The sequence below is a fragment of the Bufo bufo genome, chromosome 3 (assembly GCF_905171765.1).
Source record: "Bufo bufo chromosome 3, aBufBuf1.1, whole genome shotgun sequence".
Lineage (NCBI taxonomy): Eukaryota > Metazoa > Chordata > Amphibia > Anura > Bufonidae > Bufo > Bufo bufo.
Window position 1 is genome coordinate 680,228,768 of NC_053391.1, and position 26,874 is coordinate 680,255,641.

General features: G+C 45.2%; 1 protein-coding gene across 4 annotated transcripts in view; it reads left to right on the plus strand.

Annotated features, from left to right (window-relative positions):
* Positions 1-4,276: 4,276 nt before the first annotated feature.
* The window catches only part of ALG8 (ALG8 alpha-1,3-glucosyltransferase), a 28,378-nt gene continuing 5,780 nt past the window's right edge, over positions 4,277-26,874 (plus strand). Inside the window, exons 1-13 of one of the 4 annotated variants that reach the window (XM_040426406.1) lie at positions 4,299-4,428; positions 8,605-8,765; positions 8,859-8,937; positions 9,329-9,464; positions 9,811-10,004; positions 12,030-12,139; positions 13,396-13,463; positions 16,058-16,184; positions 16,258-16,361; positions 19,377-19,497; positions 21,902-22,041; positions 22,789-22,928; positions 24,149-24,246. In XM_040426406.1, the coding sequence (XP_040282340.1) occupies positions 8,933-8,937; positions 9,329-9,464; positions 9,811-10,004; positions 12,030-12,139; positions 13,396-13,463; positions 16,058-16,184; positions 16,258-16,361; positions 19,377-19,497; positions 21,902-22,041; positions 22,789-22,928; positions 24,149-24,246 (1,243 nt within the window). In that variant the 5' untranslated portion in view covers positions 4,299-4,428; positions 8,605-8,765; positions 8,859-8,932. Of the gene's footprint in view, positions 4,429-8,604; positions 8,766-8,858; positions 8,938-9,328; positions 9,465-9,810; positions 10,005-12,029; positions 12,140-13,395; positions 13,464-16,057; positions 16,185-16,257; positions 16,362-19,376; positions 19,498-21,901; positions 22,042-22,788; positions 22,929-24,148; positions 24,247-26,874 lie in introns of all 4 variants that reach the window. The other 3 variants (XM_040426408.1, XM_040426407.1, XM_040426405.1) reach the window with 3 other exon arrangements.

Below are 26,874 nucleotides of genomic sequence, written 5' to 3' on the forward strand. Positions count from 1 at the left end.
GTCAGCCATAAGGAAACAAAGACCTTTCGTGGCTTAAATATGCTGGACTGCCATTCAGGATTCAGGAAAAGCTGAATCACACCCCCTCGTAGCAGCCATGTTAGTTGTCACCCAGCTTTCCTAGGATCCTGAATCATAAAGCCACGAAGTTATGCCGCCATGTAGACGTAGTTATCTATCACTGCATGGGCTGCCATTCAGGATTCTGGAAAAGCTGAATCATAACCCCACGCAGCAGCCATATTGGGGGTTGTCACTCAGCTTTCCCAGGTGATGAAGAGCGGCCGCTCTTACCTGGATGTCTCCGGCCGTGCGGACGCTGTGGCAGTTTTTCCACAACTGTAATAGGTGGTCCGTTGGAAACTTCAATGTGGCATGCGCTGCAGTTCAGGTGGACTACATGTCCCATCATACCTTTGCTTTCAGTAGCCCCGCCTCCCCCTTTACAAGGAGGCAGCGCGAACTGATATCGCTATTTATTTTTAAAAAAATGTTTTACTCCTGACTAAATATAATCCTGTCCTTATAAATCATTGGTTGTCATTGGCAAACATTAAAGATGGCCGCCATTAAAATTTGAAAAAAAATGGCGCCACTAATTACTTGCCTTTCAGGAATCTAGAAAATCTGTGTGACAACCTCCCGGGGGCAGCCATCTTGATTGTCAAAATTTTGTTGTATGTACAAAATATATTAAGAGTCACGAGGGCCGAGCAGGACAAGCCGCCTATAAATAGATCTATAATTTATATATTAATAAACTACACCGCCATATACCACAAGAGAAAACAGCAGAGGACGTCCATGAAGGTCACTGCACGCCAGGACTGGAGAGGAGACAATCACCTCACCCACAGGAAGAGAATCAATTATTACTGCTCCCGGAAACCTCAGTAATGGCTGCTGGAGCCCACAGCTACACACCGCCATCTCTGCTGAGCACAGCACTACAGACGTGGGGTGTGGAAAGGAGATGCTGCACTGTCCTGCATTATCTGTACACAGAGGGGCGGTATTATAGTAGTTATATTCTTGTACATAGGAGCAGTATTATAGTAGTTATATTATTGTACATAGGAGGCAGTATTATAGTAGTTATATACTTGTACATAGGAACAGTATTATAGTAGTTATATCCTTGTACATAGGAGCAGTATTATAGTAGTTATATCCTTGTACATAGGAGCAGTATTATAGTAGTTATATTCTTGTACATAGGAGGCAGTATTATAGTAGTTATATTCTTGTATATAGGAGGCAGTATTATAGTAGTTATATACTTGTACATAGGAACAGTATTATAGTAGTTATATCCTTGTACATAGGAGCAGTATTATAGTAGTTATATTCTTGTACATAGGAGCAGTATTATAGTAGTTATATTCTTGTACATAGGAGCAGTATTATAGTAGTTATATTCCTGTACATAGGAGGCAGTATTATAGTAGTTATATTCTTGTACATAGGAGCAGTATTATAGTAGTTATATTCTTGTACATAGGAGCAGTATTATAGTAGTTATATTCTTGTACATAGGAGCAGTATTATAGTAGTTATATTCTTGTACATAGGAGCAGTATTATAGTAGTTATATTCTTGTACATAGGAGGCAGTATTATAGTAGTTATATTCTTGTACATAGGAGCAGTATTATAGTAGTTATATTCTAGTACATAGCAGGCAGTATTATAGTAGTTATATTCTTGTACATAGGAGGCAGTATTATAGTAGTTATATTCTTGTACATAGGAGCAGTATTATAGTAGTTATATTCTTGTACATAGGAGGCAGTATTATAGTAGTTATATTCTTGTACATAGGAGGCAGTATTATAGTAGTTATATTCTTGTACATAGGAGGCAGTATTATAGTAGTTATATTCTTGTACATAGGAGGCAGTATTATAGTAGTTATATTCTTGTACATAGGAGCAGTATTATAGTAGTTATATTCTTGTACATAGGAGCAGTATTATAGTAGTTATATTCTTGTACATAGGAGGCAGTATTATAGTAGTTATATTCTTGTACATAGGAGCAGTATTATAGTAGTTATATTCTTGTACATAGGAGGCAGTATTATAGTAGTTATATTCTTGTACATAGGAGCGGTATTATAGTAGTTATATTCTTGTACATAGGAGCGGTATTATAGTAGTTATATTCTTGTACATAGGAGGCAGTATTATAGTAGTTATATTCTTGTACATAGGAGGCAGTATTATAGTAGTTATATTCTTGTACATAGGAGCAGTATTATAGTAGTTATATTCTTGTACATAGGAGCGGTATTATAGTAGTTATATTCTTGTACATAGGAGGCAGTATTATAGTAGTAATATTCTTGTACATAGGAGCAGTAATATAGTAGTTGTATTCTTGTACATAGGAGCAGTATTATAGTAGTTATATTCTTGTACATAGGAGCAGTATTATAGTAGTTCTATTCTTGTACATAGGAGCAGTATTATAGTAGTTATATTCTTGTACATAGGAGCAGTATTATAGTAGTTATATTCTTGTACATAGGAGCAGTATTATAGTAGTTATATTCTTGTACATAGGAGGCAGTATTATAGTAGTTATATTCTTGTACATAGGAGCAGTATTATAGTAGTTATATTCCTGTACATAGGAGGCAGTATTATAGTAGTTATATTCTTGTACATAGGAGCAGTATTATAGTAGTTATATTCTTGTACATAGGAGGCAGTATTATAGAAATATTAGATATTGGTAGGAGCATCAGGTACTCATGCACTTGGCCAGCAGCCGCCCTCCTAAATTCAACTGTATCATATTGAGGACGATATGGTGATATGGCAGTATTTTGTGCTGTATATAATACAGGTAGAGGAAGAAACAAAGTTCGCGGCACTCACCGAAGCTGTGATAATGTTGCGGCTTTATTAGTACTTCAGAGAAGAAAGCGTTACATCGGGTCCAGGGGCAGACACACTGTGGCAGGTAGTAGCGGCTACGGCCGTTTCGCGCGGCAGGCGCGCTTCTTCTGGCCGCTGTCAACGTCATGGCGCAAACTTGCGCTTTATAAAGGGTGGGCTGAATGTGGCCTGTACTATTAGCCACAGCTGTGCGCCGCTGATTAGTGACATTCTAAAAACAAGTGAAGCAGGAGAATGGTTGCTCAAATTACACATCAAGTAAAAAAGGAAAAAAGAAGAAAAAGTTACAATGCAATTATTATAAAGTCAAACATGAAGAGTACTGGAATCATAATAGAGCCCAAAATATGCATATATAGTGTTTAAGCAGTATACATTAGGGGCTAGGTTGAATCAAGTACACAGAAGAATAGCTCAAATGAACACTGACATATCGTTCCTCTCGTTTAACCCTGCAGCTCCCATGGCCTCAGTGAGCATGATCCACCTTGCCTCCCTCTGCAGGAGCAGGCGATGTCGGTCCCCACCCCTTGGGATAGGTCAGACATGTTCTACTCCTGCAAAGGAGAGGCACCGTGGATGGGCATCATGGGCAGTGCGGATATGCTCAATTAAGCGTGGGCAACCTCTGCCTGATCGTATGGAACCCACATGTTCGTTTTGTGCTGTACTACTGTATTGCTGACCCCGCGTCCTTCTGTTGCTCCTTCTCTGTCAACTTGGATTCGTAGGACTTGGGGCCGCTTTAAGTTCTGCCTTTGGCTCAGGGATACCAGGGAGTTCATGGCACACAGCTGGTTTTCCAGAGAAAGGACACACGTGGTACCCGGTCTTACGTGGCCATGAGGGATTACGCTCTACTGGGTCAACAACACATGGACCATAACCCACATATATCACTGTGAGTGACACTATCCCATGGGGTACCAGGTATCCCACTCTAGGAGACGGAGCAGATACAATATCACAGGTTCTCCAGGAGGTGAACTCAATCCTAAGTACGACGTTCCATTGCTCCACCATTCCTGGTGTCACTACAGAGGGATTCGCCTTGTGTTCTCCAGGAAGCGGCCACCCCATGTAGTCACATGCAGCTATCAAACAGGTTTGAAAAGGAATAAAGGCCAAGACTAGCATTCTTGGGAGTTCTGATCAGTAATTTCAAGGGGGTTGTCACAGTGCAGATAACATTAATTTCTTAACTATATAATATCCCACCCCAACCTCCTATCAGCAATATGAGCCTCGGCAGCAAAGAACCGCCACAATATATCCCATTCCCGACTACAGAGCCCGACTACTGGGCCGCGACTGTCCCTGCCTCCTAGACCACGCCCCCGAGACGCATCACAGTGACGTCACCGGCGCAGCAGCTCGTCAGCGTTGTCCGGGTGTACCAAGATGGCGGCCTCCAGAGGAGGGAACGTGGACGGCGGCGGCCGGAGCCGGGAGGCCGGGGACGAGGGATGGTTTGTGACGCTGGCCTTCGGGGTGTCCCTGCTGAAATGTCTCCTCATACCGACCTAGTAAGGAGCGAGCCGGATGACGTCACCTTATGGTGGAGGGGACTACAAATCCCAGCATGCTTTGCTATGAGGGAGGAGGCAGGGATTGGGTTGTGTATTGAGGCCTGATACTGCTCCTGTCATCCGTGTATATAGTGCACCCCCATAGGGATCAGTGCAGATCCTTCTGTGGTGTGTGTATATGTATAGTACCGCCATATAGTGCCCACATATTACTGTCTGAAGGTACGGCCGCGTAATTTATCACAAAGGGTTAAATTTAAGCATAAATTGACACGCGCAGGATTTAAAATCCGTATGAATTGTCACAACTTGCAGATTTTTTGCGGACGTTTTCAGCAGGGGAGAGGTGCATTTTAGTTTTTTTTATTTTTATTTCCGCCTGCATCTCCAGCTCTTGCGCTGTGTGTGGCTGTGCCCATATTATACTGCCATATACTGCTGTAGTCCTACATAAAGGGGTATTCCCGGGGGCAGATCGCTAGGATGTGCTCCCAATGTCAGATAGACCCAGGTCCCACCTCCGGGACCCGCACCTATCTCTAGAACGGAGCCCACATGGTGAAGAAGACCGCACTGCCCATGCGCGGTCTACCTCCATTCATTTCTGTGAGAGATGAAGATAAGCGGGCGCTGGCTCTGCCTCCTGGAAGGGAATGGAGCGGTGGCTGCGCTTGTGCGGTGCACTTCCCATTCATTTCTATGGGACAGCCGAACATAGCAGACAAGGTCTGTAGGGCGGCCGTGCATGCGCTGTGCGCTCTCCTTTCTAGTGATTGGGACCGCACCTATCAGATATTGGGGGCCTGTCCTAACCATATGCCTCCATTGTACAAGATGAGAATACCCCTATAACTCTGCCAAACAGCTTACATAATAGTGGCTTATACGGCTGGAATAATACTTCTCATATAATTCACAAATAATACTACTGTATAGAGACAACATACTTCCTCTATATAATGCCCAAGTAATGTTGCCATGTAGCTCACATTAAAGTACTATATGCAGCCCAGGTTATACTGCCATATAGTGCCCAAGTAATACTTCCTCGCAGCTCATAATACTGCCATATGAAACCCAAATAATACTATTCACATAATACTACCATATAATAGTGCCTTATACAGCCCTAATAAGACTTCTGTATTGTGCCCAATCAATACTGCCATATTCAGCCCAAATAATACTCCCTCGTAACACCATATAGTGTCCAAATAGCACTGCCACATACAGGCCAATTAATAAATATAGTGCTACTGTTCAACTCATATTTTAGTGCCTTATACCACTCGCATAATACTGCTATGTAGTACCCATTTAGTGCCCAAATGATACTCCCATACAACCCACATAAGTCTACCATATAGTGGCCATATAATTTTGCCATACAGCTCACATAATAGTGCCATATACAGTAATAATAGCCACATTATACTGCCAAATAGCGCCTAATGCTGATATACACTGCTCAAAAAAATAAAGGGAACACAAAAAGAACACATCCTAGATCTGAATTAATTAAAGGGATTCTATCACTATGTTGACTAAAGTACCTTATTTTCAGGACTCTTCTTTTTACTTATTTTCGTTTGGTAGTTTTGCATGCGCCGAGCCCAGTGATGTGACCTGAGCGCTGTTGCCCTCAGGACGTTGATGATCGCGCAGGCCGCAGGCGATACTGCGCCTGCGTGAGTTTTCTGGCCGCAAACAGGAAGGAGGACGGGGCATTTCTATAAGGTAGACTATGACGTACGGAGGGGGCGGAACCGTTTGCCGTGCTGTGGGAGGTGTTTTGATGATCAGGAGGCGTCACTGGGCACTGCAGGGGGGCGTCACTGGGCACTGCAGGGGGGCGTCACTGGGCACTGCAGGGGGGCGTCACTGGGCACTGCAGGGGGGCGTCACTGGGCACTGCAGGGGGGCGTCACTGGGCACCGCAGGGGGGCGTCACTGGGCACCGGAGAGGGAAAAAAACGCCCCTCTGGGCACCTTGGACCCTAATTAGCATAACATAAAAATCGCTTTTATAACAAAACTACCAAACGAAAATAAGTAAAAAGAAGACTGCTGGAAATAAGGTACTTTAGTCGACATAGTGATGGTGCCAGCTTAAAATGCTAAAAGGAGGTGACAGAATCCCTTTAAATATTCTTCTGAAATACTTTACATAGTTGAATGTGCTGACAACAAAATCACACAAAAATAAAAAAATGGAAATCAAATTTTTTAACCCATGGAGGTCTGGATTTGGAGTCACACTCAAAATTAAAGTGGAAAAACACACTACAGGCTGATCCAACTTTGATGTAATGTCCTTAAAACAAGTCAAAATGAGGCTCAGTAGTGTGTGTGGCCTCCACGTGCCTGTATGACCTCCCTACAACACCTGTGCATGCTCCTGATGAGGTGGCGGACGGTCTACTGAGGGATCTCCTCCCAGACCTGGACTAAAGCATCTGCCAACTCCTGGACAGTCTGTGGTGCAACGTGACGTTGGTGGATAGAGCGAGACATGATGTCCCAGATGTGCTCAATTGGATTCAGGTCTGGGGAAAGGGCGGGCCAGTCCATAGCATCAATGCCTTCGTCTTGCAGGAACTGCTGACACACTCCAGCCACATGAGGTCTAGCATTGTCTTGCATTAGGAGGAACCCAGGGCCAACCGCACCAGCATATGGTCTCACAAGGGTCTGAGGATCTCATCTCGGTACCTAATGGCAGTCAGGCTACCTCTGGCGAGCACATGGAGGGCTGTGCGGCCCTCCAAAGAAATGCCACCCCACACCATTACTGACCCAATGCCAAACCGGTCATGCTGGAGGATGTTGCAGGCAGCAGAACGTTCTCCACGGCGTCTCCAGACTCTGTCACGTCTGTCACATGTGCTCAGTGTGAACCTGCTTTCATCTGTGAAGAGCACAGGGCGCCAGTGGTGAATTTGCCAATCTTGGTGTTCTCTGGCAAATGCCAAACGTCCTGCACGGTGTTGGGCTGTAAGCACAACCCCCACCTGTGGACGTCGGGCCCTCATATCACCCTCATGGAGTCTGTTTCTGACCGTTTGAGCAGACACATGCACATTTGTGGCCTGCTGGAGGTCATTTTGCAGGGCTCTGGCAGTGCTCCTCCTGTTCCTCCTTGCACAAAGGCGGAGGTAGCGGTCCTGCTGCTGGGTTGTTGCCCTCCTACGGTCTCCTCCACGTCTCCTGATGTACTGGCCTGTCTCCTGGTAGCGCCTCCATGCTCTGGACACTACGCTGACAGACCAGCAAACCTTCTTGCCACAGCTCGCATTGATGTGCCATCCTGGATAAGCTGCACTACCTGAGCCACTTGTGTGGGTTGTAGACTCCGTCTCATGCTACCACTAGAGTGAAAGCACCGCCAGCATTCAAAAGTGACCAAAACATCAGCCAGGAAGCATAGGAACTGAGAAGTGGTCTGTGGTTACCACCTGCAGAACCACTCCTTTATTGGGGGTGTCTTGCTAATTGCCTATAATTTCCACCTGTTGTCTATCCCATTTGCACAACAGCATGTGAAATTGATTGTCACTCAGTGTTGCTTCCTAAGTGGACAGTTTGATTTCACAGAAGTGCGATTGACTTGGAGTTACATTGTGTTGTTTAAGTGTTCCCTTTATTTTTTTGAGCAGTGTATAAAGCCCACATAATACCTCCATATAGTGCTCAAGTAATAGTTCCATACAGCTCCTGTTATGGTGGGATATACAATCCAAATAATGCTGCCATACAGCTCGCATAATACTGTCATGTACCTAAATAATGCTCCCATATAGTGCCCAAGTATTTCTACCATATAGCTCACATAGTATTACCATATTCCTAAATAGTGCCCAGGTGGTATTGCCATACAGCTGACACTATTCTGCTATATACCCTTAGTTCTGTGCTGGGTCTGGTTGTACCCCGCAGATTGCGTCTTTTGTCTGCATTAATGGGACTCCTGGGACCGGCAGAAAAAATCCTCGTCTGTCTCTGGATGCTCTTTCCGTGTCAGTGTTGCCCATAGCAACCACTCAGGTTCTACCTTTCTCGTTTGAATCTGATTGGTTGCTATGGGCAACAATGACATTTCTCATAAGACCCGGATTCCCCCTGTCTTTCAAGTGGACCGCTCCTACATCACCATAGCATCCTATCTTGATCTAGGTTCAGCAACTTGAACTGCGGTTGCGGGGGGGGGGATTTAGGTCTTGTGGCTGTAATACTCATACAGTGCTCATTTCAATCAACTTTATGTATAAAAAAGAAATATGGACAAACCCTTAAAAAAAAAAAAAAAAAAACAACTCTGTTTTAGTTTCTGTGAGGTAAGTGCATGTACGTACGCCTCGCGATGTATGCATACTCAGGCTTGTGCGTATTATATGACTGAGGCGCTATTCAATACTTTTACTCCACAGTCACTCCACAGATTTCGAGGTCCACAGAAACTGGCTGGCGATCACCCACAGTTTGCCCGTATCTCGGTGGTACTATGAGGTAGGTATACGGTTACCGTGGAGAGGGGTAACGCAGGAAAAAGTCCCCCCTAAGAGTGCATCTATTTATGTAAATTAGCACAAGCTCCACCCCTTGTGATTGCTAGAAGTTACAGGCCCCAAGCATGAGGCTGCACTACTGAGAGATTCTAATAACGGCGTGCCCGCTCGCATCTGAGTGTTGTCATGGAGACTGCGTGGATCCAAATCGCCGTCCACGTCAATGTTCACACGTATAGGGTTCCCTCCACAAAACTGCACTTAAACGTAAGTCAGTAGTGCAGCCTCAGGCTTTGGGCCTATAACTTCAATTGATGATATCTCCGCATTTTAAAAAAACAGTTTTCACATTTTTAATCTACACTAATGAGCATTTCTTAATTTGATTCTAGGACTTCCCCTTTAAGACCCTGGACGGTTGCTGCCCTCGTGCTTTTGGCCTTTAATTTCTGTCCGCCAGGGTTTCAGCTCCGGTCCTCGGGACCCACCTACCGGTCATGTTTTCAGCATTTCCTTAGTATTGAGCAGGTGATATAATTATTGTCCATCCATCGGGACTTACCAGGACTTACTACCATTCTGTGGGATATTCTCAAATCCTGACCGGCAGGTGGGTCCTGAGGACCGGAAAGTTGAGAAGCCCTGCCGTACGCCATCAGCTGTATGTCCCATTTCTGTTTATTTTATGCACTTATATAGCGCTACTATATTCCGCAGCGCTTTACAGACATTATGTTCCCAATGGGGCTCACCATCTAAGGTCCCTATCGGTATGTCTTTGGAGTGTGGGAGGAAACCCACGCAAACACGGGGACCCCAGTGCTAACCACTGAGCCACCGTGCTGCCCCCATTAACCCTGTTGTTGACCTCTAGGCGACTTCGGAGTGGACGTTGGATTACCCCCCATTTTTTGCGTGGTTTGAATATGCCCTGTCCTACGTGGCTCGGTACTTTGATCCGGAAATGCTGAATGTGGAGAACCTCAGCTACGCCAGCCAGAATACCATCCTTTTCCAGAGGTTCTCAGTCATCCTCACCGATGTCCTCTTCATCTATGCCGCCAAACAGTAAGGTCTATGTAAAAATATGTACATAACCAAGTCAAATGTGTATGTAAAATTATGCACTGGCTCCTCCCACTTATTGTGGCCCCTCCCCACGTGTTCTGTCTACGCTTAGCGCTCTTTTTCTTACTGGTTATTTAGGTTCTTGTAGTTGACAATCATTTGGTCATTGCTGTAATAGAATTCAGCTAGCTTTAGGCCTCTTTCACACTTGCGTTGTCCGGATCCGGCGTGTACTCCACTTGCCGGAATTACACGCCGGATCCGGAAAAACGCAAGTGTACTGAAAGCATTTGAAGACGGAGCCGTCTTCAAAATGCGTTCAGTGTTACTATGGCACCCAGGACGCTATTAAAGTCCTGGTTGCCATAGTAGGAGCGGGGAGCGGTATACTTACAGTCCTGCGGCTCCCGGGGCGCTCCAGAATGACTTTAGAGCGCCCCATGCGCATGGATGACGTGATCCATGTGATCACGTGATCCATGCGCTTGGGGCGCCCTGACGTCACTCTGGAGCGCCCCGGGAGCCGCACGGACGGTAAGTATGCTGCTCCTCGCTACACTTTACCATGGCTGCCAGGACTTTAGCGTCCCGGCAGCCATGGTAACCACTCTGAAAAAGCTAAACGTCGGGTCCGGCAATGCGCCGAAACGACGTTTAGCTTAAGGCCGGATCCGGATCAATGCCTTTCAATGGGCATTAATTCCAGATCCGGCCTTGCGGCAAGTCTTCAGCATGCTGCGGTATTTTCTCCGGCCAAAAAAACGTTCCGTTCCGGAACTGAAGACATCCTGATGCATCCTGAACGGATTTCACTCCATTCAGAATGCATTAGGATAAAACTGATCAGGATTCTTCCGGCATAGAGCCCCGACGACGGAACTCTATGCCGGAAGAAAAGAACGCAAGTGTGAAAGAGCCCTTAAGCCTGGTATTATACACTCAAAGTACAGCTGCAGTGTAAAGCATGGTGGCAGAACAGTTCTATCCTCCGTTCCGGTTTCTCGCCTGGTCCTTTTCCACCCGCTTAGAGATGAGCAAATCGATGCTACAGTCCTGATCAAAAGTTTAAGACTACTTGAAAAATGGCAAAAAATCATATTTTGCATGGCTGGATCTTAACAAGGTTCCAAGTAGAGACCATGTTCAACATGCAACAAGAAGAAATGGGAGTGAGACATTTTTTGAGCATTCAATTAATTGAAAATAACGATTAAACTGAAACAGGCTGTTTTTCAGCTGATCCAAAGTTTAGGACCACATGCCTTTAAAAGGCCAAATCTGTGCAAAGATGTGGATTCATTGTCATTTTCTGTCAGGTAGTCACACGTTGTGATTAGTGTTGAGCGAACTTCTGTTTTAAGTTCGGCGTCTAAAGTTCGGCTTCCGGTTAGCGGAGAATCCCGATATGGATTCCGAATTCCGTTGTGGTCCGTGGTAGCGGAATCAATAATTGGCCATTATTGATTCCGCTACCACGGACCACAACGGAATTCGGAATCCATATCGGGATTCTCCGCTAACCAGACGCCGAACTTAAAACAGAAGTTCGCTCAACACTAGTTGTGATGGCAAAGGCAAAAAACTCTCCCTTGTTGAACGTGGTCGGGTTGTTGAACTGCATAGGCAGGGTCTCTCACAGCGCGCCATCGCTGCTGAGGTGGGACGCAGTAAGACAGTCATTTGGAATTTCTTAAATGATCCTGAGGGTTATGGAACAAAAAAGTCAAGTGGAAGACCCAAAAAAATTTCATCAGCACTGAGCCGGAGGATCCTTCCCTCCAGTGTCCAAACCTTGGCTGGTCCTTCCCTCCAGTGTCCAAACCTTGGCTGGTCCTTCCCTCCAGTGTCCAAACCTTGGCTGGTCCTTCCCTCCAGTGTCCAAACCTTGGCTGGTCCTTCCCTCCATATTCTACCAGTTTCCTTCCTTCAGTTTGATTTCAATCCCCTCCTCTCGCCTGATTCCTGTTCTGTCCTTTCCTTTGTCTGTTACCTTTTTCTGTTTTAAACCTTGTGATTTTGATGCAGGTGCTGCCAGTGCCTCAGTGACAAAAAAGATCGGAGGGATTTGCTGGAGAGACCGTCGTTCATCCTCGCCGTCCTTCTCCTCTGGAACTTCGGCCTGCTGATTGTAGATCGTATCCTTCTGCTCGCAGTCAGTGTCTGTGCATAAATGCTGATATAATCTAGGTATGAGCATGTTACCAGTTTTCACACTATAGACATTTGGGGCTAGGAGGTTTAATGAGGTTCTCTGGGAATTAAGAAAATGTAAATATTACTTCATTGTAAATATAGTCCCAAATACCGTTCATTAGTTATAATGGTTCGTTTTGTCTGGGGAGCGATCATTAGGAGAATTAAAATGGCCGGCGTCCTATTAGCACACACAAAACCTGTCCTAATCACACAGGAGGACAAGTTACTTCATAACATCGAGGTAATGAGCCTCCTCCTCCTCTCTGCTTGTCAGGGATTATGATCCTGAATTCAGATAAGATCTTCAGCTGAATCTCTGTAGGAATTGAGTTCATGAGCAGATGTGGCTAATGAGCAGCAGCCCTTGTATGCAGTCTCCATTACCACAGTCTGTCCTGTCCGTCCTTTCTGTACTTCATGTCTCCTCATGAACTCCATTCCCACAAATATTCAGCTAAATATCATATTAAACTGTATTCAGTATCATAATCCCTGACAAGAAGGAGAGGAGGATGAGGCAGCTCTTTACCTCAGTGTTGTGAAGTAACTTGTCCTGCTGTGTGATTAGGTCAGGTTAAGTGTGTGCTTATAGGACGGCAGCCATTTTATTTCTCCTAATCATTGCTCCCTAGACAAAACTAGCTATTATAACTAATGAAAGGTATTTGGGAATATTTTTATAATAAAGTAAGTAATATTTACGTATTTTCATTTTCTTAATTCCAGGAGAACCCCTTTAAGTTTAGTGGCCAAGCTTTTCGTTATTTAACAAGCTGTAAAATAAATTCTTAAAAGGAATGTCCTCTTCTGAACACCATTTTACAGGGCTTTACACTTCAGGACTTTCAGTTTCCATGTACTTTGCTTTGCTTGTCTGGTACTGATGTGACATTTTCCTCTCCAGTCACATATCAAGCTGCATTCAGGATTGTGAATTGTGGGAGCTCAGATAACAGCAGTCAGCAGGTCAGATGTCTGACAGCGGTGCCGCCCGTTTCCAAGGGCAAGCAGCAGAAGTTACGTAAAGTGACCCCTTTTTTGGGTCCATTTACAAAGTGAAATTTTGGTACGTGCAGAATCGTTCTTTCTTTTTGTTTCTCAGTCTTGTTCTGTTGGACACTGATATGGAGGAAACCATTTCTGGTTCTGACTCTATATTGTCTTCTGGTTATTCATGTCCTGAATATGTTTGTAGATATCCACTTTCAGTATAATGGCTTCCTCTCCGGGATCATGCTTCTGTCCATTGCCCGCATGTTTCAGGTAAACTTAATGGCTTCTGTGTTCTCATAGTTTGACATGTCTTTTTGCAGGTTATTATGTTGTAGTGAATGGGATTTTAAAACCATCTTACACTCGTCACTTCTTTACCTGATCCTTCATGTCTTCAGGCTCACTCAGTCCCATCCATCGAGAAGTTGTAGTGGACACAATGCTGCTGCCATCCATTGTGTAGTTCCAGCAGCATCTTCTAAACCTTCTTTTTCTTAAATGGGTTTCCTACCTTTTAGATATTGATCACCTAATATCAGAACTTTTTGAGGCCGACACCCTGCACCTCCATTCATTAGCATCTTATGGCAAGCCCCAGACGGAGCTGGAAGCAGAAGGCTATGTCCTCTGTGTAGAGACCATGATTCCAGCTCCTATTTAAGTGAATGGATCTCTGCGCAGCCACTACATCGTGGATGGAGCTTTCTGCTTCCGGCTCCGCCGCCTATTGTTATGTTTCCGGTGCCAACAGCAGATTGGTGGGGTGCCAAGTGTAGGACTCCCCCGATCAGTGACGTATCCTGACGATAGGTCATCCGTATCTAAAAGGTGGAAATCTCCTTTAAGGCCAAAAGTATATATATCCTTGACCTTATTTTATTTTGTAATAACCCCCCCTCCCCAAGTGGTATCTGTGAAGAAGTAGAAATCTATACTTAGACCTCCTCCATGTCCCTCCGTTTTGGCTCTGTGGCTCCTGGGCCATCTTGACCGGGCTACTGGTCTCTGTCTGTCAGCCTCCTGGATGGTCAGCATCACGTGCACTGCTGCAGCCAATGACTGGCTTCAACAGGGACATGTCCCTCCTGAGTCACCTGCAACTTACGTTACTTTCACACTTACGTTGTTAATTCCGGTACTGAGATCCGGCAGAGGATCTCGATACCGGAATTAAACAGATCCGTTTCGATTTTGCACATCAGGATGTATCCATTCCGTTAGGATGCGGTTGCGTGAAATCAAAACGTATCCGTTACTAAATACATTAAAAGTCAATGGCTGACGGATCAGTTTTTTTTAAGCTCCTAAAAAAACTGATCTGTCACCATTGACTTACATTGATATCGTTGCTGCATCCGTTTTTTTCCATTTTTGTGACCAGAAACAAAACCGCAGCTTGCAGCATTTTTGTGTGCGGTCACAAAAACAGAATGCTAACGAAACGGAAGACATCCTGATTAGGGATGAGCGAATCGACTTCGGATGAAATATCCGAAGTCGATTTGCATAAAACTTTGTTCTAATACTGTACGGAGCAGGAGCTCCATACAGTATTAGAATGTATTGGCTCCGATGAGCCGAAGTTATTGCTTTGCGAAGTCTCATGAGACTTGCGTAATAACTTCATAAATTAATTTGTACTGTAAAAAACCATTTCCCGAACTCGGGTTCACTTCCAAGGTACCACTTGAAACCGAACCCGAGTTCGGGAAATGGTTTTTCACCGTAGAAATAGATTTATGAAGTTGTTATGTGAAGTCTCGCGAGAATTTGCGAAGCAATAACTTCGGCTCATTGGAGCCAATACATTCTAATACTGTACGGAGCTCCTGCTCCCATATTTTTCCCATATTGAGCTCCTCAATACCGGAAAACAACAGCACAAGAGTGAAAGTAGCCTTAGAGAAGCATCACCGCAGAGGTCAGTCGTTGGCTACAGCAGTGCACATGACCCCATTTGTGAAAGAAATTGACAGATGTGGACCCAAAATCCAGTAAAGACAGCCCAATACTGCACAACCCCTTTTAAATGGACTAAGTGGTTTAGGAAATCCATCTTGCAATACCACTTTGGGCAGTCCCTACTTCTTAAAGCAGGCATGCTCAACCTGCGGCCCTCCAGCTGTTGCAAAACTACAATTCCCAGCATGCCCTAATAGCTGTAGGCTGTCCAGGCATGCTGGGAGTTGTAGTTTTGCAACAGCTGGAGGGCCGCAGGTTGAGCATCCCTGTCTTAAAGGGTCCTCCTGCTGGGAACCCCAGAGATCAGTGCTTAGTTTCCCTGCAGCGCCACCACAGGGGAAATGTAGCATTACACAGTGTCCATTCGCTTTGACGGGTTGTCTGTGTAATCGAGGACAGGAGAGGTCCTCTGGAGTGAGAGACGCTCTCTGTAACCACTCTCTGCTCTGAACAAGAAATGAAGATCTTGAACAGAGGACACCCCAATATTACCTAAGAACTCCCTAAAAGGGTGTGTGTGTGTGTGTATATATATATATATAAATTTTATAAACTGGGCAACCCCTCTGAGGGCTTTATGAGTTATTAAAGGGTGGGGGTCCTCATTAGTGTTCATCTTCTCTCTCTGGAGGACCAAACATGTCCATATGTTACATGGACAGCCAACTGATGAGGATTGTGTAATGCTTCATTTCCCCTGTGGCGGCGCTGCAGGGGAATTGAACACTTACTGTCGGGTTACAGTTGATCATGGGTGGTCTCGGCACTGGAATATCATGTGACCAGCTTATTATTGGGAAGGGGGGCAGTGCTATCACTAAAGGATGTTCCAAGGTGGTGAACCCCCTTTAAGAGGTTAGAAATGATGATATGAAGTGAGATTTTCTTTTTACCTCTGGCAGAGGAGACACCTGGAGAGCGCCCTCCTCTTCGCTGTCCTCCTGAACTTCAAACACATCTACCTGTACATCGCCCCGGCGTACGGCATCTACCTATTGCGGTCTTACTGCTTCACGGCAAATAATCCAGGTCAGTAAATGTGTGACTGCCGCTATATCAGATCCCCGATTATGGCTCAGGCTCCTGATGTCTTCTTCCACAGATGGATCGATACGCTGGAGAAGCTTCAGTCTCCTGCGCTTCCTCGCTTTGGTCATCATAGTTGTCTTTGTTTTAGCTGTTTCTTTTGGACCCTTTATATACTTGGTATGTATCATCTGCCAATGCACGCTCACATTCTATGATTTGCAACGGAACGTTATACTAATTCTGATAATCCGGAGTATTTGATCATCTGGCACCTGCCAGGTCTAGACTTTGCCAGATCAAAATAATTTTACTGTATCTTAACCCCTTAGACCTTTTTATGGCGGTCAGGCTAGGCTGCCTAGTCTAAATGGTGAGAGCCTGGCTCCATGCTCGAATGGCTGATTCCAGCAGAAGTGCCGATCCGGGCCATTTGACCTCTTAGATGCTTCAGTCAATACCAGGATATTTAAGTGTTTGCATGGCAGTGTGGGGCAGGCTGTGACTCTCTGGCACAGCCTGCTGGTGATTATCAATATAGCGCTGACAGTATAATACACTGTACTGCATAATCAGTACAGAGTATTATAGAAGAGATCAAAAGATCGCCTGTTAAAGTTCCTGACTTGTTTAACCAGTAAATGGTTAAAGAAGTCTGTTTTATTAAATAAAAAAATAAAAATCCAAATTAAAGAATACACATTTTTTTTCATTGAAAAAAACCTTTTCAATGGAAAAAAATACAAAAATAAAATCCCTTTTAACACATATGGTATCGCCACACTACACAAATATATGGGGTTTAGTGTACGTTAGTATAATTGCCAATTCGACCTGGGATCGCTGAAGTATTTAATGTCCATTAACCCCTTCAGGACCTCCGCTGTTCATGTACGGCGGAAGTCCAGCCTCTAAACATGGCGCCTGCTCGCACGTGCAGCGGGCACCATGGCCGCCGGGTTTCTGCTATTTTAAATCGCATACATGTGCCGCGGGTGTCTGCTATCAGCCATAAGGCTGAGTGCATACATTTTTCCTTTCAGATCGGGGAACCTGTTACATTGATCTAATAGACAGAAGCCTCAAGCAGGCTTCAGAGTCTATTAGATGAATATACCAATGCAGGCCACTAGGTGGCAGCACTGTATTGTTGTATTGAAAATAAAAGTGTAACCGTCATGTTTTCATTAAAAAAAAAATTTTGGCCATATGTTACTGCTGCAGCAGCATTATGCATAAAGCAATTTTTAGTTTCTTCACATACCGCTGTTTTCCTTGAGTTTTTCCCTTAGTTACGGCTGTTTAAACATTTACAATATTGGGACCTTCTGAAGATGGCTCCTCTGCCAGTTCTCTGAGGCCAAAACTGCTTTCCCTCACTTCCCATACGCACTTGCTGTAGCCAGCAGCTCCCTGCCAGCCAATCAGATTGGATTACTCAGAGACACGCCTCCTCACTCTGAAGCCTCATGCAGTGTGAAGGTCCGCCCCTCTGTCTTACTGTCTTTTATTTAGCCGGAGACACACAAGCCATAGCAACGGTCTTTTAAGGGAGCAGTGGAAAGGGACAGAGGACATTATTGAAAGCTGTTATTATAAGGTAATTACAGATCTTTTGACAATCATTGACAGACTCAGGTATACATGACTAGCTCTAATAAACTAGCAAATAAAAAATATATATCACAGTTACACTTTAAGTGCTCAATGGTGTCTATAAAGCCATCAATGAACACAATGGGCAATCTAATGATTGCCAGTTATAGTCACCCAGAGTCACTTTGAAAAAAAAAGTAAAGAAAAAAAGGTTTTATAAAAAAAAAAATGCCCATACAATTAAAATATAATAATAATAATGGCATACGGCAAATAGCGTAACAGGAAAAAAAATAAAAAACTGCCAATTTGCCATTTTTTGTCACTTCAACTCCCCAATAATTTTTTATAAAAAGTGATCAAAAAGTCACAAACACTTAAAATTGGTATCACTGAAAAGTAAATATTGCCCCGCCAAAAATGAGCCCTCACACAGCCCTGTACACATAACTACAAAAAAGTTATAGGGGTCAGAATATGGTGATAAAATTATTATTATTATATATATATTTTTTTTTTCAGTATTAAAATGCAAGAAAAACTATATAAAAGTGTGGTATGGCTGTAACCGTACTGACCTGAAGAATGAAGATAACAGGTCAATTTTACCACATAGTGTACAGTGTAAAAAATAAAAATAAAAACCTTTGTCAGAATTGCGTTTTTTCCCCCCCCAATTCTACCCATTTGGAGAGAGAAAATTCCGCTTCCCACTGCATGGTATGCAACCGTAAATTGTGCCATTAGAAAGTACAACTTGTCCCTCAAAAAATAAGTCCTCATAAGGCTATGTGAATGGAAACATTTTTAAAAAAAAAGTTAGGACTATGGGAAGGCGTGGAGTGAAAAACGAAAACGCAAAAATGGAAAATCTCAAGGTCCTCTAAGGGTTAAAGGGGCTGTGGGTTGTTTATTTTGTGAATGAGGATCCCCAATTTTCAGTTTTTCTGTGGTGCCCATTCTATGTAATGCTGCACAGTGATGAGCATCTGATCTGGGACCAACAGATTGACCCCCCCCCCCCCATATGGGCAACTTCAGCTCTACCAGGAGGTATATGGGCTCAGTATCTGGCAGTGTTGCCTTGGGGGCACCGTGACCCACAATTTGGATTTGACCAGGGGAACTTGTGCATGGAGAGTAAATGCAACGTGCTTAGGTTGACCGTAGTGTTAAAGGGGTTTTCTGTCCATTTTTATTGCTGGTCTATCCTCCAGTATCTGATCAGTGGTGGTCTGACACCCCAGATTCCCGTCAGTCACCTTTCCTGCAGTAGAGCTACAGTAGTGTAGTGGACGGAGCCGGCTCCTGCAGGGCTGCTTCCATTCACTTTAGTGGGATCAGTCCTCCCAGCGCTGATGTCCGGCAATGGAGCTACTGCAGAACAGCTGGTTGGCGCCGGGGTGCTGGACCGCCGGCAATCAGATATTGATGGCCCATCCTGAGTACAGACCATCAATATATAAGGATCGAAAATCCCCTTTACTGTGAAAATTAGATTGTAAGCTCCTGTGGACTGGGGTTGATGTAAGTGATTATATGATCTCTGATTATTATATTAGTGAAGGTCACGAGAGTGAAGTCTGTGTCTTTTTATAGGGTCAAATTCCTCAGGTCCTTTCCCGGCTTTTCCCCTTTAAGAGAGGCCTCTGCCACGCGTACTGGGCTCCGAACTTCTGGGCATTGTACAACGGCGCCGACAAAGCCCTGTCTGCTATCGGTAATTATTATAAGCTGCACTCCACTCACCTTGTCCTCGAGTCTTCCTCCTATTAATACTTCATTTAGAATGTTTTCTAGTTATGTATGTGTCTGGGAAAGCTGGGTGACGATCAATACAGCTCTCACACAGTGATCGCCATTGCAGAGCAGCCAATAGAATTGGCTATGCAGAGAGCTGGCTTTGACTGAGCATGTGTGACCACCATCGCTGAGCTCAGTAGATGGACGCTTGCATTGCTATACCCTGTAAACACCAGGGGGCGCCATACTATGTACGTAAATGTAATATCTCACTGGATCTTTTTTAATGGCATGTAAATTGCAGATATGCTCCATATTCTATGTTGTATGCAATTAATATGACATGTAACGGTGGAACAACCTCTGTAAGGACCTGACGTCACAAATTATATACAAACCGGATTCCAAAAAAGTTGGGACACTATACAAATGGGAATAAAAACTGAATGCAATGATGTGGAGGTGCCAACTTCTAATATTTTATTCAGAATAGAACATAAATCACGGAACAAAAGTTTAAACTGAGAAAATGTACCATTTTAAGGGAAAAATATGTTGAATCAGAATTTCATGGTGTCAACAAATCCCCAAAAAGTTGGGACAAGGCCATTTTCACCACTGTGTGGCATCTCCCCTTCTTCTTACAACACTCAACAGACGTCTGGGGACCGAGGAGACCAGTTTCTCAAGTTTAGAAATAGGAATGCTCTCCCATTCGTGTCTAATACAGGCCTCTAACTGTTCAATCGTCTTGGGCCTTCTTTGTTGCACCTTCCTCTTTATGATGCGCCAAATGTTCTCTATAGGTGAAAGATCTGGACTGCAGACTGGCCATTTCAGTACCCGGATCCTTCTCCTGCGCAGCCATGATGTTGTGATTGATGCAGAATGTGGTCTGGCATTATCTTGTTGAAAGATGCAGGGTCTTCCCTGAAAGAGATGACGTCTGGATGGGAGCATATGTTGTTCTAGAACCTGAATATATTTTTCTGCATTGATGGTGCCTTTCCAGACATGCAAGCTGCCCATGCCACACGCACTCATGCAACCCCATACCATCAGAGATGCAGGCTTCTGAACTGAGCGTTGATAACAACTTGGGTTGTCCTTGTCCTCTTTGGTCCGGATGACATGGCGTCCCAGATTTCCAAAAAGAACTTTGAATCGTGACTCGTCTGACCACAGAACAGTCTTCCATTTTGCCACACTCCATTTTAATTGATCCCTGGCCCAGTGAAAACGCCTGAGCTTGTGGATCTTGCTTAGAAATGGCTTCTTCTTTGCACTGTAGAGTTTCAGCTGGCAGCGGCGGATGGCACGGTGGATTGTGTTCACTGACAATGGTTTCTGGAAGTATTCCTGAGCCCATTCTGTGATTTCCTTTACAGTAGCATTCCTGTTTGTGGTGCAGTGTCGTTTAAGGGCCCGGAGATCACGGGCATCCAGTATGGTTTTACGGCCTTGACCCTTACGCACAGAGATTGTTCCAGATTCTCTGAATCTTCGGATGATGTTATGCACAGTTGATGATGATAGATGCAAAGTCTTTGCAATTTTTCGCTGGGTAACACCTTTCTGATATTGCTCCACTATCTTTCTGCGCAACATTGTGGGAATTGGTGATCCTCTACCCATCTTGGCTTCTGAGAGACACTGCCACTCTGAGAAGCTCTTTTTATACCCAATCATGTTGCCAATTGACCTAATTAGTGTTAATTGGTCTTCCAGCTCTTCGTTATGCTCAAATTTACTTTTTCCAGCCTCTTATTGCTACTTGTCCCAACTTTTTGGGGATTTGTTGACACCGTGAAAATTGGAATCAACGTATTTTTCCTTTAAAATGATACATTTACTCGGATTAAACGTTTGATCTGTCATCTACGTTCTATTACAAATAACATATTGACATTTGCCATCTCCACATCATTGCATTCAGTTATTATTCACAATTTGTTTAGTGTCCCAACTTTTTTGGAATCCGGTTTGTATATATACACACACCCATACTAGTTCTATTAAAAGGTTCACCAGGGATCTGAAAAACATGGCTGCCTTCTTCCAAAAACTGCGGCTTGCCTGTCCACAGTTTGTGGCTGGTAAAGGTGGCTGAGCTGCAATACCACACACAACCTGTGGACCGGTGTGGTGCTGTTTTTGGAAGAAAGCGTCCATGTTTTTTTTTTAGATCTTGGACAATCCTACAACAAAAAAAAATAGAGCATGTCCTATTCTTGTCTGCAATTGCGGACAAGAATAGGCATTTCTATGGGGGTGCTGCAATACACTACGGACGTGTGAATGGAGCCTTATGGCGGTTTTATCGGTTTCCATCCAAATACCTAAGGCATTGCATCTTTCTTCTCCTTCTCTTTGTATGACAGCCGTTAAGATGCAGCTGCTGAATCCTGCTTCGGTCCGCACAGGCTCCATGACCGGGGGTTTGGTCCAGGAGTTTGAGCACAGCGTCCTGCCGTCCGTCACGCCCATGGCGACTTTAATCTGCACCGTCCTGTCTATACTGGTGAGGAACGGGCATTTACAAACTGAGCCACGGACGCCTTGTGTGACTTGGCTTTGCGTAGGAAGCTTCTTAAAGGGCTACTGCAGTAAGGATATTTATATTTAAAGGGGTTTTATATTTAAAGGGGTTTTATGTTATTTAAAAATTTTTACTGGGATTTTTCACTGTTTTGTTCCAGTTTTATAGAGTAAAAAGAGCGCAGACACGGCACATGCTGTATTTGCACACAAACTTGTGACTTTTCTATCTCAGTCGGGATTTATTCGCAGCAGAGACGGAAATGCGCCAAATGTATTAATAAGCTTGGCCTCTGACTGGCATTTGAAAAATGTGGTGCCTTTGAGGTTTCGTTCCTCACCGTTGTCAAGATCCATGCTTGCTGTCAGTGAATGGAAATATTCAGGTTTACACCCATGTGGCTGTTTTTTAGTGGAATCCGTCAGCAGCACAAATCTCTCTCTTGTCCTGTTTGTTACAGTGTGTCAGTGCAGGTAAAAGACCTAGGTCAATGCTGACGTCAGAGTGGAGGAGCTCTCCCCCGTTCCCCGTGTAACGTGCACAGCACCCGTGCTGCAAAATATTATTCTCCACTGTAGGTCTGGACAGTTTGTCCCCCATTCACTGAGGTCAAGCAGGGATCTTGAAAAATGCTGAGGAAGCGAAAAATAGGTTTCATTAAGCAGCGATTAAGCATCGTGTACATTAAAGCTTTTGGATCCAACTGTTCTTACTTTTTTATGTTTCCAGCCCTCGGTTGTGTGTTTGTGGTTTAGACCCCAAGGACCCCGAGGCTTCTTACGCTGCCTGATCCTCTGCGCCCTCAGCTCCTTCATGTTTGGCTGGCATGTACACGAGAAGGCGATCCTCCTGGCGATTTTACCCCTAAGGTGAGAGGGGAGCACAGATAAGACCCTACAGTATGTGTGAGTGTATGTATGTATATATATATATATATATACACTCACCTAAAGAATTATTAGGAACACCTGTTCTATTTCTCATTAATGCAATTATCTAGTCAACCAATCACATGGCAGTTGCTTCAATGCATTTAGGGGGGTGATCCTGGTCAAGACAATCTCCTGAACTCCAAACTGAATGTCAGAATGGGAAAGAAAGGTGATTTAAGCAATTTTGAGCGTGGCATGGTTGTTGGTGCCAGACGGGCCGGTCTGAGTATTTCCCAATCTGCTCAGTTACTGGGATTTTCACGCACAACCATTTCTAGGGTTTACAAAGAATGGTGTGAAAAGGGAAAAACATCCAGTATGCGGCAGTCCTGTGGGCGAAAATGCCTTGTGGATGCTAGAGGTCAGAGGAGAATGGGCCGACTGATTCAAGCTGATAGAAGAGCAACGTTGGCTGAAATAACCACTCGTTACAACCGAGGTCTGCAGCAAAGCATTTGTGAAGCCACAACACGCACAACCTTGAGGCGGATGGGCTACAACAGCAGAAGACCCCACCGGGTACCACTCATCTCCACTACAAATAGGAAAAAGAGGCTACAATTTGCACGAGCTCACCAAAATTGGACTGTTGAAGACTGGAAAAATGTTGCCTGGTCTGATGAGTCTCGATTTCTGTTGAGACATTCAAATGGTAGAGTCCGAATTTGGCGTAAACAGAATAAGAACATGTATCCATCCTCTGATGGCTACTTCCAGCAGGATAATGCACCATGTCACAAAGCTCAAATCATTTCAAATTGGTTTCTTGAACATGACAATGAGTTCACTGTACTAAAATGGCCCCACAGTCACCAGATCTCAACCCAAAAGAGCATCTTTGGGATGTGGTGGAACGGGAGCTTCGTGCCCTGGATGTGCATCCCTCAAATCTCCATCAACTGCAAGATGCTATCCTATCAATATGGGCCAACATTTCTAAAGAATGCTATCAGCACCTTGTGGAATCAATGCCACGTAGAATTAAGGAAGTTCTGAAGGCAAAAGGGGGTCCAACACCGTATTAGTATGGGGGCACTAATAATTCTTTAGATGAGTGTATGTATATATATATATATATCTTTATTACTGCTTTTTGTGTTTTTACAATGTAGCGGTGAGGTTTTTCCTATATTTTTTTTTTTATTATTTTTTTTTAGTTTGCTGGCAGTCAGCAGTGCAAAGGATGCTGGGATATATCTGATTCTGACGACTGTGGGTCATTTCTCATTATTTCCTCTTCTCTTCACTCCTCAAGGTAAGGTTATCGGCACATGGTCCATGTTGGGGTAAGGCAGGACGCGGTATGAACACTGGGAATTCTGCGCAGCCAAATTGCTCGTGGAAAATCTGCAAGTTCCCAGTAGTAGCAAAAACTCGACAGGCGGTGTGTCTGCTCCATGGCCGATTTATATTTGTCATGCAGAGGGTGAAATCTGCGGCAAACCCACAGCATGTCAACAAAATTTTAGGAAGATGATGTCCTCTTCTCCTGTGGTGCATATACTGATGGTGTTATCACACTGTGTCAGTAGTGCAGCCTCAGGCTTTGCGCCTGTAGCTTCATTTGATCTCAGCACAGATGTATTCCTAATGGCAGTAACCGTGCGCACTCGGCTAAGATTAAAAGAAGCTCTCATTTTACTATTTAACACTTTGAATGCCGCAGTTAGGGCTGATAACAGCATTAAAGGGACAGACTAAGGAGAGAATCTCCTGTGATCGCATTAAATGGGCTTTCCAGAAGTTTTATACTAATGACCTATCCTTTGGACCCCGGTGATCAGCTGTTTGAGAAGGCATCGACGCTTGCACTAGTGCCGCGGCCTTCTCTCAGCAAACCAGGCACCGCACCGTACATTGTATAGTGGCTGCACATGGTATTGAAACGCAGCCCCATTCACTTGAATGGGGCTGAACTGTGTCTAGGCCACATGACCTATGTACGTGACATCACAGGCCTAGGAAGAGGCCTGAGCACTCAGTGTGCTAGGGCCTGTTTATATAATTGATCGGCAGGGATTCCGGGAGTCTGACCCCCACCAATGTGATACTGATGACCTATGCTTAGGATAGGTCATCAATTTGAAAATCCCAGAGAACCCCTTTAAGTCATCTCCTACCCACATGCTCGGGGACAACTATTAGGCTACTTTCACACTTGCGTTTGGAGTTCCGCTTGTGAGATCCGTTTGAGGGCTCTCACAAGCGGCCCCGAACGGATCCGTTCATCCCCGATGCATTCTAAATGGATAAGGATCCGTTCAGAATGCATCAGTTTGGCTCCGTTCAGCCTCCATTCCGCTCTGGAGGCGGACACCAAAATGCTGCTTGCAGCGTTTTGGTATCCGCCTGGCCGTGCGGAGCCAAACGGATCCGTCCTGACTTACAATGCAAGTCAATGGGGACGGATCCGTTTGACGTTGACACAATATGGTGCAATTGTAAACGGATCCATCCCCCATTGACTTTCAATGTAAAGTCAGGAGTCCCTATTAATATACCATCGGATCGGAGTTTTCTCCAATCCGATGGTATATTTTAACTTGAAGCGTCCCCATCACCATGGGAACGCCTCAATGTTAGAATATACCATCGGATTGGAGTTAGATCGTGAAAACTCAGATTCGACAGTATATTCTAACACAGAGGCGTTCCCATGATGATGGGGATGCTTCAAGTTAGAATATACTAAGAACTGTGTACATGACTGCCCCCTGCTGCCTGGCAGCACCCGATCTCTTACAGGGGGCTGTGATCCGCACAATTAACCCCTCAGGTGCCGCACCTGAGGGGTTAATTGTGCGGATCTCAGCCCCCTGATCGGGTGCTGCCAGGCAGCAGGGGCCAGACCCCCCTCCCTCCCCAGTATTAAAAGCATTGGTGGCCAGTGCGGCCCCCCCCCCCCTCCCTCCCCACTATTAAAAGCATTGGTGGACAGTGCGGCCCCCCCCCTCCCTCCCTCCCCAGTATTAAAAGCATTGGTGGCCAGTGCGGCCCCCCCCCCCCCTTCCCAGTATTAAAAGCATTGGTGGCAGTGGCCACAGGCTAACAACCCCCCTCCCCCCATCATTTGCGGCAGCGGAGGGGGGGGCCGCACTGGCCACCAATGCTTTTAATACTGGGGAGGGAGGGGCCGCGCCGCACTGGCCCTGATCGGGTGCTGCCAGGCAGCAGGGGCCAGACCCCCCTCCCTCCCCAGTATTAAAAGCATTGGTGGCCAGTGCGGCGCGGCCCCTCCCTCCCCAGTATTAAAAGCATTGGTGGCCAGTGCGGCCCCCCCCTCCGCTGCCGCAAATGATGGGGGGAGGGGGGTTGTTAGCCTGTGGCCACTGCCACCAATGCTTTTAATACTGGGAAGGGGGGGGGGGGGGCCGCACTGGCCACCAATGCTTTTAATACTGGGAGGGAGGGAGGGGGGGGCCGCACTGTCCACCAATGCTTTTAATAGTGGGGAGGGAGGGGGGGGGGGGCCGCACTGGCCACCAATGCTTTTAATACTGGGGAGGGAGGGGGGTCTGGCCCCTGCTGCCTGGCAGCACCCGATCAGGGGGCTGAGATCCGCACAATTAACCCCTCAGGTGCGGCACCTGAGGGGTTAATTGTGCGGATCACAGCCCCCTGTAAGAGATCGGGTGCTGCCAGGCAGCAGGGGGCAGTTATGTACACAGTTCTTAGTATATTCTAACTTGAAGCGTCCCCATCACCATGGGAACGCCTCTGTGTTAGAATATACTTGTCGGATCTGAGTTTTCACGATTGTGAAAACTCAGATTTGAAAAAGCTGTTATGCAGACGGATCCGCACTGAACGGATACCATTGTTTGCATTTATAGGTGCGGATCCGTCTGTGCAGATACCAGACGGATCCGCTCCTAACGCAAGT